At 67.4% G+C, this 14,336-nt stretch overlaps 4 protein-coding genes across 4 annotated transcripts; 1 reads left to right on the top strand and 3 right to left on the bottom strand.

The window, feature by feature from the left end:
* Positions 1-1,455, bottom strand: EMIHUDRAFT_452359 (hypothetical protein; the record flags this gene model as incomplete). Its single annotated transcript, XM_005764313.1, has 4 exons — positions 1,207-1,455; positions 907-967; positions 612-730; positions 1-304 (listed from the first exon to the last, which is right to left on the bottom strand). Coding segments are annotated over exons 2-4 (438 nt in total), but the record flags the coding sequence as incomplete, so codon positions are not given.
* A 2,950-nt stretch (positions 1,456-4,405) lies between these two features.
* EMIHUDRAFT_214339 (hypothetical protein) lies at positions 4,406-5,478 on the bottom strand (the record flags this gene model as incomplete). The annotated part of the gene is made up of 2 exons (XM_005764312.1): positions 4,406-5,302; positions 5,383-5,478. The coding sequence occupies 2 exons, from the start codon at positions 5,476-5,478 to the stop codon at positions 4,406-4,408; spliced, it is 993 nt and encodes a 330-aa protein (XP_005764369.1).
* Positions 5,479-6,713: 1,235 nt separating this feature from the next.
* Positions 6,714-8,736, bottom strand: EMIHUDRAFT_214338 (hypothetical protein; the record flags this gene model as incomplete). Its single annotated transcript, XM_005764311.1, has 4 exons — positions 6,714-6,824; positions 6,903-7,281; positions 8,080-8,225; positions 8,332-8,736. The coding sequence occupies 4 exons, from the start codon at positions 8,734-8,736 to the stop codon at positions 6,714-6,716; spliced, it is 1,041 nt and encodes a 346-aa protein (XP_005764368.1).
* Positions 8,737-9,568: 832 nt separating this feature from the next.
* On the top strand, positions 9,569-13,284 carry EMIHUDRAFT_464986 (hypothetical protein). The gene is made up of 12 exons (XM_005764310.1): positions 9,569-10,083; positions 10,171-10,328; positions 10,405-10,516; positions 10,703-10,875; positions 11,004-11,456; positions 11,719-11,886; positions 12,044-12,100; positions 12,237-12,375; positions 12,449-12,662; positions 12,735-12,788; positions 12,864-12,933; positions 13,015-13,284. Exons 1-12 carry the CDS (start codon positions 9,597-9,599, stop codon positions 13,174-13,176), a joined length of 2,247 nt encoding a protein of 748 aa, XP_005764367.1. The 5' UTR covers positions 9,569-9,596; the 3' UTR covers positions 13,177-13,284.
* Positions 13,285-14,336: the final 1,052 nt, after the last annotated feature.

The raw sequence follows: 14,336 nt of genomic DNA, 5'->3' as shown, positions 1-14,336 counted from the left end.
CACCTCCACCACCAGCTTGGCCGCCGCCATCCCCTTCTTCTGCGACCCCTTGAGCGTGCCGAGCTCCCACCGGCCGGAGACGGAGCACCACAGCGTCGTGCCTGCGCCGCCCAGCTCCATGCCAAACTCCTCGTCGCCCATCTCGGGCACGAGGCGCTCGACGAGCTCGGGCGGGTCGTCCTTCATCTCGAGCGGCAGCTTGGGGCGGTAGTCCTTCCCCTCGAGCAGCAGCCGGTTGATCTCGTTGTTCCGGTTGATCATCTCGGTGAGCTTCAGGTTGAAGGCGGGCAGGTTAACGTCCCACCTGCCGCGGCGCGCACGAGGGAGGCTGGAGAGGGGAGGGGCTGGAGAGGGGAGAGGCTGGGAGGGGAGGGGCTGGAGAGGGGCCGCGGACGGGGCGGGCGGCGGGGCGGGCGGAGGTCCCAGCTGCGGGCGGCAGGTTTACTGGTGGGAGCCGCTCGCCGAGGGGGGAGGAGAGGGGGGAGGGGCACCGCGGGGGGGAGAGAGGCGGGAGAAGGGCGGAGGCCCGGGGAGGGTAGGAGGAGGGAGGGGGAGGGGGAGGGAGGGAGGGGATAGAGGGGTGGGAGGGGCGAGGCGGGTGCAGCCCGCACGTCAGCGTGAGGAGGGTGACGTTCGTGTAGAACATCTGCACGTAGGCGTGCGCCACAGACGAGTCGACCCGGTGCGACGCCAGCGAGACGGACTTGAGGCCGACGTTGGTGGAGAGGGCCTGGCGTCGCGAGGGCGCGGGCCGCGGGCGTCGGCGACGGAGGGCCGGCAGAGAGGCGGCGCCGACACAGAGGCGGAGAGGCGATGACGGTGGAGGCGGTGGTGAAGGCAGCGGTTGCGGCGCTGTGCGGCAGTGGCGGCGGAGGGGGAGAGAGGGGAAGTAGGGGAGAGTGCGGCCTTTGCGATGTCCATGAGGCCTTGCCGCCCGAGCTTGTTGTACGACAGGTTCAGCTCGAACCTGCAGCGGGGCGTCGGAGGAGGACAGGGCCGGCTGAGAGCCCGAGCAGTGGCGGCAGCAGCGGCAGCACCGGCGGCAGCAGCAGCGCCAGTACTAGTGGCGGCGGATAGAGAGCCGGCTGACGCCGAGCGTTGCTGTTGGACGTCTCCGTGGGTGGAGGCGTGAGGCAGCTAACTGCGATGCGGCGGCGAATCGCGAGTGCCGGCTGCGTGGCGGCGTCTCCCCATCTAGCAGCGGACAGTGTGGCGTTGTCTGCGAGCGCCGCCGACAGCTGCTTCGCAGAGACGTCGCCGATGGAGCAGTTGGAGAGGTCGAGCGCTGTGAGCCGTGTGTTGCGGCTCAGCGCATCGGCGAGCGACGCGCTCAGCTTGACAGACTTCTCACGGAAGACGGATGAGCCGGACAAGTCTATCGATTGCGTCCGCCGGTCGTTCTCCTCGACCTTTTTGATCACCTCGAGCACCGTCTTCTCCTTGGCATGCTGAAGGCTCATGCCTCAGCCAGTCTGCCGACGCCTCTGCCCGCGATCGCTCCGGCGAGGTGCGCAAAGGCCGCAAGGGTGCTTGAGCGCGCGACGGCGAGGGCGGCTCGGGGCTCAAATGGGTGCTTAGATTTTCTTTTTCTGCCTGTTCCGTGCCGAGAGGAGTTTTCTTTTAACATTCTTTTTCTTGTAGGTTAGGAGAATTTCGCAAACACGCAGGAACCAGGAGTTTCCGCTATATAGAGAGACCAACAACGTTACTTGGGAGGCGGTGGCGGTCCTATCCGGCTCCGCGCGCGAACCACACAGACGGGCAACCATTGGGCAGCAGGAGGCCGGGCAGTGGAGTGAACCTGCTAGCCGTCCTTGCGCTCGAGCGGCGAGGCCCACCACGACGGCGTGAGGAATAGCTGATGCGCACCGAGCCGCGCGCCTGCGGCCGAGGCGGCAGGCGGGGGCCGGGGTGAGGGCCGCACTGGTGTCGTGCTGTGCACGGGGTGGCGCGCGCGGCGAGTTAACGTCCTCCGACAAGTGTAAAGCATCCCCACGAAGCGTGTGCGACCACGCGTTAGTTGCCAGTAGTCATAGAGGTTACGGCGTCGTCATTGGCGGGATCCCGCCGAGCGCGAGGATGGGGCGAATCCGCGTGGATTTGTATGTGCGGCGCTGCCAGGCGCGCCTTGTCATGGTGGCACACCGGTCGACTTGTTGTGCTTCCGCAGCCGCCGCCTCCGCCTCCTGCGCCGCTCTCACCTCCGCCTCTGCCGCAGCCGCCTCCGCCGTCGCCGCATGCTCCTTGAGGGCGCGCACACACGCGGCGTGGCCCATCTCCCTGGCCAGCTGCAGCGCGGTCATGTCGTCCGCGCGCCGTCGTATCTGCTCCCACCCGTAGCAGGCGGAGCACGATAGCGGGGTGGCTGGAGATGGCGGCGTACATCAGCGCTGTTGCGCCATCGTTGTCCGGCTTGTTGATCTCCTCACGCTGAAGCAGCGACGCGACCACTCCCAGCCTTTGGTGGCGGTGCCCATCAGTGTCAGGCGACTTCTCTTCTGCAGGTTGGCATCTGGGCCATGGCTGCACAGCAAGTCGTGTCAGGGCGACGCGCAACCTTGATGTGAGAAACAAGCGTGCGAATGTGGGGAAGCCCAAAGCGCAGACCAACCCTCGGAGAACCGTGTTTACTTTAAGGCCCTTTCCCTGCGAACGCGCACCCCCGGGGCTAGGGCTCTCTAGCCCGTAACCCGATGCCAATCATCCGGCCCGCTGGGTGCGCTTCTTAGCTCCCCGGCCCTGGATGTGCGGTTGATGACTGCACTCCAAGTGCTCCAATTTGCACGAGCGTTGGTACTCGAGTACGCCCTCTCTGGTGTGTCCATTGGGGGGGGTCATAACAATCGATAACAAACACGGTCGTACAGGATCGGCTCGCTCCCCCTCTCAGCCCCTCTCTCCCTATAGTCCTCTCGCCATCATCGTCTCACTCACTGGGAGACGTCGGCAATGGTGGCCCGTCTAGGGATTGCTTACAGTGTGAACGCACTCGGAACGCCAGCAAGGATGCGTTTGCTGCTGATGAGGACGCACCCGAGAGAGAGAGCTCTCTATTAGGGAGAGGGAGCTGGGAGGGGGGGAGGGGGGAGAGGGTTAGAGTCAGTGTACAGTGAGAGGGGTTCTCGAGGTTCTCGAGGTTCTAGAGTTTCATATCCTGATAAACTTTGGCCGCTTTGGGTATCCGGATAGGAGGGACAGAGTCAGAGAGAGAGGAAGGCGGAGAGTCTTAGCGACCGAGAGCGTGCGGCGCACACGACGACCCGCACATGCATGTCTCGTCGGCGGGAACGGGGAGTTGTATTACGCTCCGATCGATCAAGCAAAACCGGCAGATCACCCAGATCTCACGCGCCAAACAGACGGTGCGGTCGTAGGTGCGCCAAGGCGCGCATACACGGGGTGCTCAGAAGCAAAAATCTGGCAGATACGGGCAAATCTTCGCGTATGTTTCGTCCGCCTGCATGTCGCAGGGTGCCATCGGCGGAATCGCTTCCCAGAACTCGGTGAACTTTTTCCAGCCCTCATCCGCCTGCATTTTCGAAGGCGAGAGGCCAATCTTGGATGGGTCGAGCTTCTCGCCAGCCTCACCTTGCAGGCCGAGCGCGCGGGCGCCCGACAGGGCCACCATGAGCACGACCGCCGCCGCCACGGCCACGAACAAGAGCTTTGACCACTTGCGGGGGGCGGACACGTGGGTGATCATAGCTGCGGCACAGGGTCGCGTGGTGTCGCTGCGTCGCTGGCGCAAACTTCAGTTTGCCACACTACTTTTACTCGCAACTTGTTTCGATGCACGACTTTACGGCCGACGATCCTATGAACAAGACGAATGCGTTTTCGCAAATCTCTTATCACTGTGTGTGACTGGTCGCCCCAGACCGACACAGGTGGCGAGTGTCGATCTCGAGCTTCCATGTTCCAAGGTTAGAGGTAAACGCTTCTCCACACACACTCACACACAAGGTGGTGCTGGTGGCTGGTGGGGCCGCAGGGGGGGGGCGACCCTAGCGTCTCACGTCTAGAGACGCTTCTGCCTTCTCGGGCTCTTCTCGTACACGGCTGGTCTTCCGACTGGCCGTGTGAACTCACTTCTGTCTTCTCTATCTATCTCGCCGGGGGAGATTTCGATAGAATCACACACCGATGAGCGATGTATATGCGCGCAAACACGCACAACCACAAGCGCAATCAATCCTGCACGGATCTATTGCGGTACGGAATCTCTATGTCTCCTGTGTTTCTCCTCAAAAGCACACGCTGTCTCTCGATTGATGCAGGACAAGAGTTACCGCATACCGGATACCTGAGATACGGGTCCTATTCACACTTCTATTCACCTCTCCCACGAACGTCTTCGCGGTACGTCTCTGGCTAGATCTCGCATGGCCAAGCCCGGTCGCTCACGCTACCTCCGGGCCTGCACCTCCTCCGGCGACGCCCCGACGGCGGCCTCGAAGGCCTGGCTGTCGACGGCGCCCTCACAGATCACCGCAGCGACCACGGAGTCCGGGCCGAGCCCAAGGCTTTGCTGCAGCCCCGGCTGCGCGGCGGCGGCGAGGAGGGCGCCGATCCCGGCAACCGCCGAGTGCCCCGCCACCACGGCCGGCGAGTCGTCGGCGAGGAGCCTCATCGCGGGCTCGACGACAGCATCCGGCACCGCGACAAAGTCGTCGACGCCGGTCGCGAGGACTCTCCACGCCACTTCCGCCACCTCGGTGCAGTCCAGCCCGGTCTGTACCGTGCCAGCGTCGCTGTGAGGGGAGGCGGTCAGTGCACCCGCCTCCGCGGAGCACTGCAGGCAGTTGGCTTCGGTCGGCTCCACCGCGATGAAGCGAGGCCGCTCGGAGCCGAGTCGCTCCCACAGGTGCGCGCACATGCCCGCCGCGAAGCCGCCGACACCGGCGTTGATCAAGACGTGCGTCGGCATCGACGGCGAAGGCTCGGACCGCAGCTGCTCGAGCATCTCTTCGGCGACCACCGTGTAGCCTTGGTATATGCGCGCTGGCACCGCCTCGTAACCTGGCCAAGACGTGTCCTGAACAACCTCCCAGCCGTGCTCCGCCGCGTCGGCAGCGCAGGCGCGGACGGAGGCGGCGTAGTCGCCCTCCACGCGCACCGTCTCGGCGCCGTACCGTCGAATCGTCGACTCCGCCCCGGCGCTGACTCCGCCGTGGAGGTACACCAGCGAGCGGCACCCGGCCTGCTGCGCGCCCCACGCAACTCCGATCCCGTGGTTGCCTGCAGACGCCGTCGCAATGACTGGCTTCGCCTCACCCTTCGCCGCCGCGGCCAGGGCGAGGTCCTATGGGCACGGCGACGATCGAGATCAGGAGGAGACTGGGTTGAGCCAGTCTCTCCACTACAGCCTGCGCAGTCCTCGACGACGAGGCCTCCACCGAGCGGCTTGAAGCTGCCGAGGCCGAAACGCTGGCCCTCGTCCTTGACGTACACGCGGCCGACTCCCACGCGGGCCGCCATTGCTGGAAGAGACAGCAGCGGGGTCGGGGCGTAGGCTGGCCATGCCTTGACGCGGCGGAACACCTCTGCGTGTCGCTCGAGTGAGATGGTGCTGGGTTGATACGTGGCAGCGGGCCCGGCCCGTGCCGAGTTGCGGAGATGCGTCACGGGCCATGATGAGGCACCGATAGGTGCGCGGCCGAGCTGCATTGGGGACCCGGCCGAGGAAGGCGGACGCGTCGACAGCGAGTGACTGTGGACAGAGGACACAGACACTGGCCCAACCCAACCAACCTTCAACCTATTCACGTTGGCCGCTTTGTGTATCTCGAGACCTCGAGAGAAGGCCGCCCGCAGGGCCCAAGTCAACTGGCTTTCTTTTGGCGGGCAACTCCGCCGCCAGTCCACAAAAGTGATCGGCGACCACGGGTGGCAGCTCGGCGAGCAGGGTCAGTGGTGCAAGCGCATGAACCTTGAACTTTCTACTCGCGTACCCATGATGATCCGCTCACCTTCTCACCCAGGCAGTCATGGGAAGAAGACGTCGACTCTACTGCGCCGGCTGTGGGCGCCGCCGGCTGCAGCTCGGGTTGCGCGCTCTGCTTCTACAAGGAGCATCGCTTGACTGGCCAGTACCGTTGCCTGATGGGTGACCTGAGACACCGCTGCGTCGCCCCGCCGCCTGGAAATCTCTCTCCGCAGCCGCCACCGCCACCGCCGTCGCCATCTCCACCAGTCCCTACGTCTTCGCCGCCGCCGCCATCGCCGTCGCCGCCGCCGCCATCGCCGTCGCCGCCGCCGCCATCGCCGCCGCCGCCGCTGCCATCGCCGCCGCCGCCGTCGCCGCCGTCGCCGCAGCCGCCTGCTGTGTCCCCTTCTGCGCTCGAGGCTACTGCTGTGGAGACGCTGTCGATCGCTGAGGCCGCTGAGGCCTTCCTTGCCGCGCATTTCACTGGCGCCGTCCCGGGGGCGGTGGACGCGGGCAGCCTGAAAGCTCGCCGTCGCGCCTCCCATATGGCTGCCATTGTTGGTGCCGTAATGGGCGGCGCTGCGGCGCTCTTGCTCGTGGTACTCGCGCGGCGGCGATTTGGACGGTTGGCCCTCTGCAGTCGACGCCGGGCGGGGTGCTTCGGGTCTGCGGACTGCGGCCCGTGGTGGGCAGGGGGGGTAGTACATTTACTACGACTTCTATCGCCGACCGCGCACTCTTCGTACTCCCTTTTGTCTGTAGTAAGTAGTGCTAGCACAGGACCAATTCAACGCGCGTGCCGATGGCGCGGCGCAGCCACGCTGGCCGCCTGCCGGAAGCGGTCCAGGTCGTCTGCAGCCGGCACAAAGAGGCTCGCGCCGGCGAAGGCGAAGCGCACCTGCTCGCACACCGAGCCGCATCAGGCGCTGCAGATTTCGGGTGCTCGACTTGCCCGCGCAGAGTGAGGGGGGCGCACCAGCCGGCCTCGAACCGGCGCCGCCCAAGCTGGGTGGTTTTCAAACCGGTCGTTTGTCACAACCCACGCGCCCGACGACGCCGCCAGCTGGATGGTGAAGAGGTCGTCGTCCGTCCCCGTCGGCGTCCACGCGACGCCCTCGCGTGCGTCGAGCGACTTGCCCCATGCGTCCGCGACGACGGTCTGCCAGTGCGTCTCTGAGAGCGTCACCACCACGCGCGCCTCAACGACAGGCACAGGGCGGGGTGTGAGAGCAGCGCCAGCCGGCCTCGCGGCGGAGAGCGCCGCGCCACTCCTCGCCTCCGGGACGCCCTCACGTGCGAAGAATTCGACGCACGCGCGCAGCGCCGACGGGCGGAAGGAGCCGTCCTGGCGGAACCTGGCGGACGGGTCGAGCGGACGGGATGGGAGTGTGCACTGGTGCTAGAGTGTGCACTGGTGCTAGAGTGTGCACTGGTGCTAGAGTGTGCACTGGTGCTAGAGTGTGCACTGGTGCTAGAGTGTGCACTGGTGCTAGAGTGTGCACTGGTGCTAGAGTGTGCACTGGTGCTAGAGTGTGCACTGGTGCTAGAGTGTGCACTGGTGCTAGAGTGTGCACTGGTGCTAGAGTGTGCACTGGTGCTAGAGTGTTGCATCCACAGGCGAGGCTGTCTCTGCAGCGCACCTCGCCACGTTTGCGCCGTCGACCACGAGCAGCACGCGCGGCGCTGCGCCGCCGCTGCGGCCGGCGGCCGAGCCTGCGAGCGACGCCTGCATCGCCGGCAGCGAGGTCAGCGCCAGGCGAGGCCCGCTCCCCGCCCCCCTCCTCGCCGCTCCGCCGCCGCCGCCGCCCCCCTCGCCCGGCGGAGCGTGCCGCCCGACGACGGTGCCGTCTACGCCGCGGGAGGAGAGGGAGGCGGCGGGAGAGGAGGCGACCGAAGACGCGGCGGAGGAGGCGGGAGGTGCCGCTGCGTGCCGCGCCGGCGGCCGCGCTGCCCCCGCCGACGCAGACCTCTGCGCTGCGCTGCGCTCACTAACCGCCTGGGCAAAACTGCGATCGCAGGGCGGCGGCGGCGGCGGCGGCGGCGGCATCAGTGGCGGCGGTGGCGGCTGTGGTGGCGGCTGCGGCCGCAGCGGCGTCGGCGGCGCGTCGCCCCCAAGCTGCAGGTGCGTCCCCCTCGCCGCCGCGCCGGAGCACGAGACAATCTGCCTCGCTCGCCGGGCCCTCTGCGGCGCCGCCCGCTCCGCCACTGTTGCGGCGCCATGCTTGGAGTACCAGACCCCTCCGCCGTGCTGCTGGTCCAGCTCGACCGCCCCAAGCTCGCGGGCCAGCGCCGCGTCGCTCTACCCGGCAACGGGCCGGCAACAGGCAGTAGTTAGGTGAGGCTGGTCCGAATGCGGGCGCGGGGCGGGTGTCTCGAGCGGGTCGCGTCTGGGGGCGGGCACTCACCTCTCCATCGTCACCGCCGCGGCGGAGGGCCGCCGCCCGCTCCTCTTCCTCGTGCAGCTGCCACGCCAGGGCGACGTCCGCATCGCAATCGATTGCCACGCCAACGCCAACGCCACCGAGCCGCGCAGCGACCAGCTGCAGCCTCCGCTCCTCTCCCTCAAACCGCCTTGCCAGCGCCTCGTCACCAGCCCGTATCCGCTCCGCCAGCGAAGTCTCCGCCTCCTCCGTTTGAAGCCGCTCCGCTAGCGCCGCGTCGTCGCTGCCGCCGCCGGCTCTAGCCTCCTCCTCCTCCCGCTGAAGCTGCCGGGCATACGCTTCGTCCTCTTCCCCCGCGGGAGCCGGCGGGTGGCGGCTCTGCTCTTCCTCCTGGAGGCGAAGAGCAAGCGCCAGGTCGTCGTCGTCCATCCCGGAGCGAGCACAGAGACGAGCCTGCGGCCAACATCGGCAGGCCGTGAAGAATACCCATCGTGCTCTCACAGCACACTGGCAAGGGCGCGGACTGGCGCGGACTGGCACACACACCGGCTCACCAGGCCGTGAAGAAAAATCCGCATTCTCTTCCCACTCCGGTTCCCCTGTGTCCCTGATCGTCCTTCATCAAAATCCTGCTCGTGAAGTGAAGGTGGGGACCCTGTCCTCGCCCCATCCTCGTTTCGGGAGAGAGAGGTTGTTGTCGTTTCGGCGGTACGCTTATTTCTTTCTTTCTTTCGCCTGCTGGCGAGGAGCGTCTGTTCTCTCTCTCTCTTGGGTGGGTGGCGGCTGGCATCAGGACGCGTGGATCGTCCTCGCGGGGGCTTCGCAGGCGGTGGTGTAGTGTGCCCTGGTGACCGAAAGAAAGAAAGAAAGTTCCCTGACACACATTGATCCCTCCTCGATGTCGATGTGGGTTGCTGCCTTGTTTCTTTCTTTCTTTCCACCCTCCCTGGTGTGGCCGAATTTTTTCGCGGTATCCGCGGCGCGATGTACGGGGAGATGCGGGGAGATGCGGGGAGATACGGGGAGATACGGGGAGATACGGGGAGATACGTTTCACATTACTTTTTTCACAAAGACCGCAGGGCGGGGACCTGTTCCTTTTTACCCATCTCCTAGTAGAAAGAAAGAAAGAAAGAAAACAGACAACCCAAGGGTAGAGATGTTCCGTTTTGTCCGGTGTTATTACTTTTTTTCGCCGGCCAAGTCAGCTGTACCCCCTCCGACTCGCTCGCTCAGGGCTCTGACAGGCACTCGCTTCAGGCGACCGGACACACATCTCCACCCGCAGAATGCGACGCCCGCCGCCGCGGCTCGCCCTCCTCCTTCTCGCCTCCGGCTCCTCAGCGACCACCGAGTGGCGGATCGCCGTCCTGCCCGACGGCCGCCCCTTTGCGCCGACCGACTTTGCGCTCGCTCCGTCGCCGCCGCTCGACGCCGCGGCGCTCAAGCAGGGCGAGGCGCTCTTCGCGCTGGAGTACGCGTCGGTGGACGCGGCGACGCGGATCTGGACCGACGGCGGCGGCTCGGCGCAGGGCTGGGGCTTCTTCTCCAAGCTGCAGAAGCGGCCCGGCGACGCGATGTTCACGTTTGGCGCCGTGCTGCGCTGCCTCGCGTCGCGCCACCCCGACTGGGCGGCGGGCGAGCTGGGAGTGGGCGCGTCAGCGATCCGGGCGGTGCAGGTCCTCGACCCGGCGGCGGCGCGGCTGCGCAAGGCGCTCGGCAGCGTCGACCCGTCGCTCGAGCTGTCTGTCCTCGGCACCACGACGGGGCTCACGGGTGAAGACACGCGCCTCCGTGAGGCGGCTCCGAGATCCGCCCTCCGACCTGACGCAGCCCCCTCTCCGCCCTCCCCCCGCTGCCTAGCGCTGCTCGCCATCGAGAAGCTGCTGCCGCCCCGGCCAGAGGGGCCGGGCGTGGTGTATGTGTCGGCCGCGGCGGGCGGGGTCGGGCTGCTGGCGGCGCAGCTCTTCCAGCTGCGCAACGCGACGCGCGTCATCGGCTCGGCTGGGACGGACGAGAAGGCGCGGCGGCCGCGCTGCAGGGCGCCGACCGAGGGAGAGGGAGGAGAGGGAGAGGGGCGGGTCGTCCTGTCGGCAGGTGCGACTGCTGCGGTCCAAGTACGGCATCGAGGCCTTCAACTACCGCCGCCAGGCCGTCGGCGACGCGCTCGCCGCCCTCGCCCCCGAGGGAGTCGACGTCTTCTTCGACGGCGGCCGCCCCTTCCCCCGCGCCGCGCCAGAGCGCGGCTCCACCGACGCCCCTCCCCCGCTCTCTCGCCCCGCCGCCGCCCGCCGCCCGCCGCCCGCCGCCCGCCGCCCGCCGCCCGCCGCCCGCCGCCCGCCGCCCGCCGCCCGCCGCCCGCCGCCCGGGTCACCGCCTCTGCCGCCGCGGCCAGGCGTCGGCGGGCGCACGCTCGACGAGGCGCTGCTACACATGAGCAAGTTCGGCACCGTCCTCAACGTCGGCGCCGTCTCCGAGTTCTCCTCCTCGTCGCGCGGCGGCCTCGCCAACGCGCACGCCATCACCGACCGCGCCCTTCGCATCTCGGGCTTTGGCGTCGCGAACTACGTGCCCGACTTTGCGGACGCGCGCCGCCGGCGAGCCGCACCCGCACCCGCACCCTCGCCCTGCCTCCTCTGCCCCTACCGCCACTCTCTTGCCGGAGCAGGCTCGCCGACCTCGTCCTCGCCGGCAAGCTCACGACCGAGGAGACCGTCTTTGGGTGGGAGGAGTACGGCGCAGCGCACACCGCGCTCCACGCCGGCGGCAGCGTCGGCAAGGTGCTCGTCGCCGGCCCCGTCGCCGCGGCGCCGCGGGGAGGAGGAGGAGGAGGGGACGGGGGCGGAGGAGGGGGCGGAGGGCCGGAGGCCGTGGCGGAGCTGGTGGTGCGGGCAGGCGCTTCGCTCGGGCGCGACACGGCGGCCTTCGCCCACTCCCTCGTGCACGACCACTGGGTCGACTCGGTCTCCGCGCTGCGAGCCCTCTCCGTCTCGGACCTGATCGCGCTCGGCCTGCCGGGCCGGCTCGCATCGCTACTCGCGGAGCGTGCCGAGCAGCATCTCGACAGCGGAGGAGAGCCTCTGGCCACGGCACTGCTTCGCGGCGGCACGCGTGCGCCGCGTCGCCTCGGCCAAATCTCGCACCCCCATGTCGGCTCTAGGTGAACGTGACGCCCAGAGGGACGACTTCGTGGATTGGTCCGGCGCAGCCGCCGCCGCCGCCGCCCGAGCACCCAAAGCCGGTGACGCTCCCTGCGACGGCGGGCGCGGATGCGATTGTCGCGGCGATGCTCAGAGAGGGCTACTGCGTCGTGACGGGTCTCGCGGACGCGGCGAGCTTGAATAGACCACTCCCCTACCCCGCACTCACGACAGAGCCGCCGTAGAGAAGCCCATGCGTCTGGTCCTCAAGGCAACCACCGCCAAGTTGCGAGAGGAGATGGATTCCGCCGGCTACATCTTCTCGGGCACGCGCGGCTCGTGGTCGGGAGAGGACACCAAGCGGAACGCGGCGGTGGTGCTGGGCAAGAGCAAGGCGAGCGCCGCACCGTGCCGAGGCGTGCAGTCGGCCACGGTGAAGGTAGCGGCACGGATGCGTTGGCCTCTCAGGTGGCGCAGCGGCTCGCGACGCACGAGCTGACGATGCAGATCGTCGACAAGGCGCCGTCGCCGCACGCCCAGCGGCAGCTCACCCTCCGTTGACGGTGTCGGTTGTCCTTGTGCCGTCGCTGACGCAGGTGCTCTCGCCGTACGCCAAAAGGTTCAAGCTCGGCGTCGCGACCAGGATCGTCAAGGTACCCGGCAAGTCCGACAAGACGTACCAGGCGCCGAGACAGGCGCGTCCGCGCTCCACGGCCGCCCACAGATCGGGACTTGGCGACGCCTCCCGCGCTGCGCGTTCCACGAACCTTCTCGGAACCCTCCCGGCAGGTGCTGCACCGCGACGACTACCAGTTCGCCGCGTCGGATTGGCCCTACATGGACGGCTTCCGGCCCGAGTTCCTCGTCGGAGTCATGTGGGCCGCCAACGAGTTCACCGCCGCCAACGGCGCCACCAACGTCGTCCCCGGCTCGCGCATGGGGGCCGCCCCTCCTTGAGATGAGACGCTTGTCCACGACGTGTCCACGGCACGGCCCTTTAGGCTCGCACAAGTGGCCACCCTCGCCGACGGATGGCAAGCGGCCGAGCGAAGGCGGCGGTGGCGGCGGCGCCGGGATTGGCAGCATGGGGGGCGGCCTGCCCGAGGGGACTCAGATCGTGCCGGGCGCGATGCCGGAGGGGAGTGCCCTCTTCTACCTCGGCTCGACGCTGCACGGCGCGGGGCAGCACGACGGCAGCGCGCCGCCGCGCGACGGGTTCGTCTTCAGGCAGGCCTTCGGGCTGGCTCAAAATGCGCCATCACGACGTGTCCACGACACGTCCCATAGGCTCATCTTCATCTACTACCTCGGCTGGCTCAACAACCTGATCAATTTCCATTTTGGCGCACCGCCCGCCTCGCAGTCCAGCTTGGGGGAGGGGGGGGGCAGCCCATCACCGCGCTTCGCCCGTGAACAGGCATCCCGAACGAGATCCAAAAGGAGATGCCGCCCGAACTGCAGGACCTGCTTGGGCACGCCTCTGACGGTGCGCCAGCCCCCCCCCCCCCTCCCCCACGCCGCGGCCTCGGTGACCTCGGGGCCGCCCCGCGGCGGGTCTGCCGTTCAGGCACCGACTACGACCACCCCTGGATCAAAGGGCCCCTTTACACGCTGCCATACCAGGGCGGCCCTGGCACTCTCTCCTCGCTCACAAATGCGGACCGCGCGGGCGCGGTCCGGTAGCGCACGATATGCAGTCTCTCGGACCCGGTTCCCTCCTCTGTATTAGACTTGTCACCTGTGGAGTGCGATATGTGGCGTCCGCCCGCGTGTCTCTACGTCAGTCTTGAACCTGTAAAATACGTGTGTGTAAGACTCGCGCCCGGCAGCATTGTGGAATTCACACCTCCGCCGACCAGAGTAGTTAGAACCCGGCGGACATATGCCAGGCGACGCGCCTGGCTAGCAGCAGAGACGAGTCCTCGCGCTGCCTGCTCGTGCTCGAGCTGACAGCTGAGCCACGACGAGCTGGCCGTGATCGCCGACGCCCTCTCTGAGGATACCCATATCACTGAGCCGACGATGCTACGGGTAGCCCCAGGGTGGTGCCCACCCCCATATACCCTCGGGCACTTGCCTGCGCCCTCGTGCGCTAGCCCACGCCCTGCCCCGCACAAGATCTCACTCCATCCCGGCCCGCGGCATACCTCGGCATCCCCCTTGCACGGAATTTCAAAACGCCCAGGTTCCCTGCTCAGATCGGCGAAGCGCCACACAGTGCCACGCAGTGCCGCGTAGTGCGGCGTGCGCGCGGAGCGTGCGCGGGGCGTGCGCGGCGTGCGCGGGGCGTGCGCGGCGTGCGCGGGGCGTGCGCGGCGTGCGCGGGGCGTGCGCGGCGTGCGCGGGGCGTGCGCGGCGTGCGCGGGGCGTGCGCGGCGTGCGCGGGGCGTGCGCGGCGTGCGCGGCCAGGGCGCAGGCAAGTGCCCGAGGGTATTGGGGTGGGCGGCACCCTGGGGCTACCCGTAGCATCGTCCGCTCAGTGATGGGTATCCTGACCCTCTCGAGCCCGCCGTCGTCGCCATGCTCAGCAGCACATGCAAGGGGCTGCGGACGGCGCTGCGGGCGCTGCGCGAACTGCTGAAGGAGGACCATAAAAAGGTGGTGTACGATGCGATCCATGCCCGCAATGCCAATGGCCGTCCGCGTTGGCACATTGGCATGGACTGAAAGGAAGGAAGGAAGGAGATAGATAGATTGATCTAAATGTTGATGAGCCGTGCAACTGTCAAATCGAGTTTTTTTGCTTGACACTTTGTTGTGTGAATGATAAATAACTTTCCGTTCTTTCTTACTTGCCTGTGTTAGTGCCAACTCGCGCCAGTCCGCACCCGAATCCTGAATTCTTCTCTTACGTGCAGCTGTGTCCGTGCTCAAAACGACGCCGTCTCA

The sequence above is a fragment of the Emiliania huxleyi genome (assembly GCF_000372725.1).
Source record: "Emiliania huxleyi CCMP1516 unplaced genomic scaffold EMIHUscaffold_60, whole genome shotgun sequence".
In the NCBI taxonomy this organism is placed as follows: Eukaryota; Haptophyta; order Isochrysidales; family Noelaerhabdaceae; genus Emiliania; species Emiliania huxleyi.
Note: the sequence above shows the minus strand (reverse complement) of the source record. Positions and strands in the feature narration are given on the sequence as shown.

Coding starts and splice junctions, on each gene's coding strand:
- EMIHUDRAFT_464986 (XM_005764310.1), top strand. CDS start 9,597: ATGCGACGCCCGCCGCCGCGGCTCGCCCTCCTCCTTCTCGCCTCCGGC. Junction 12,663..12,734: donor AGCGCGCCGCCGCGCGACGG/GTTCGTCTTCAG, acceptor CACGTCCCATAG/GCTCATCTTCATCTACTACC. Junction 12,934..13,014: donor GCTTGGGCACGCCTCTGACG/GTGCGCCAGCCC, acceptor TCTGCCGTTCAG/GCACCGACTACGACCACCCC.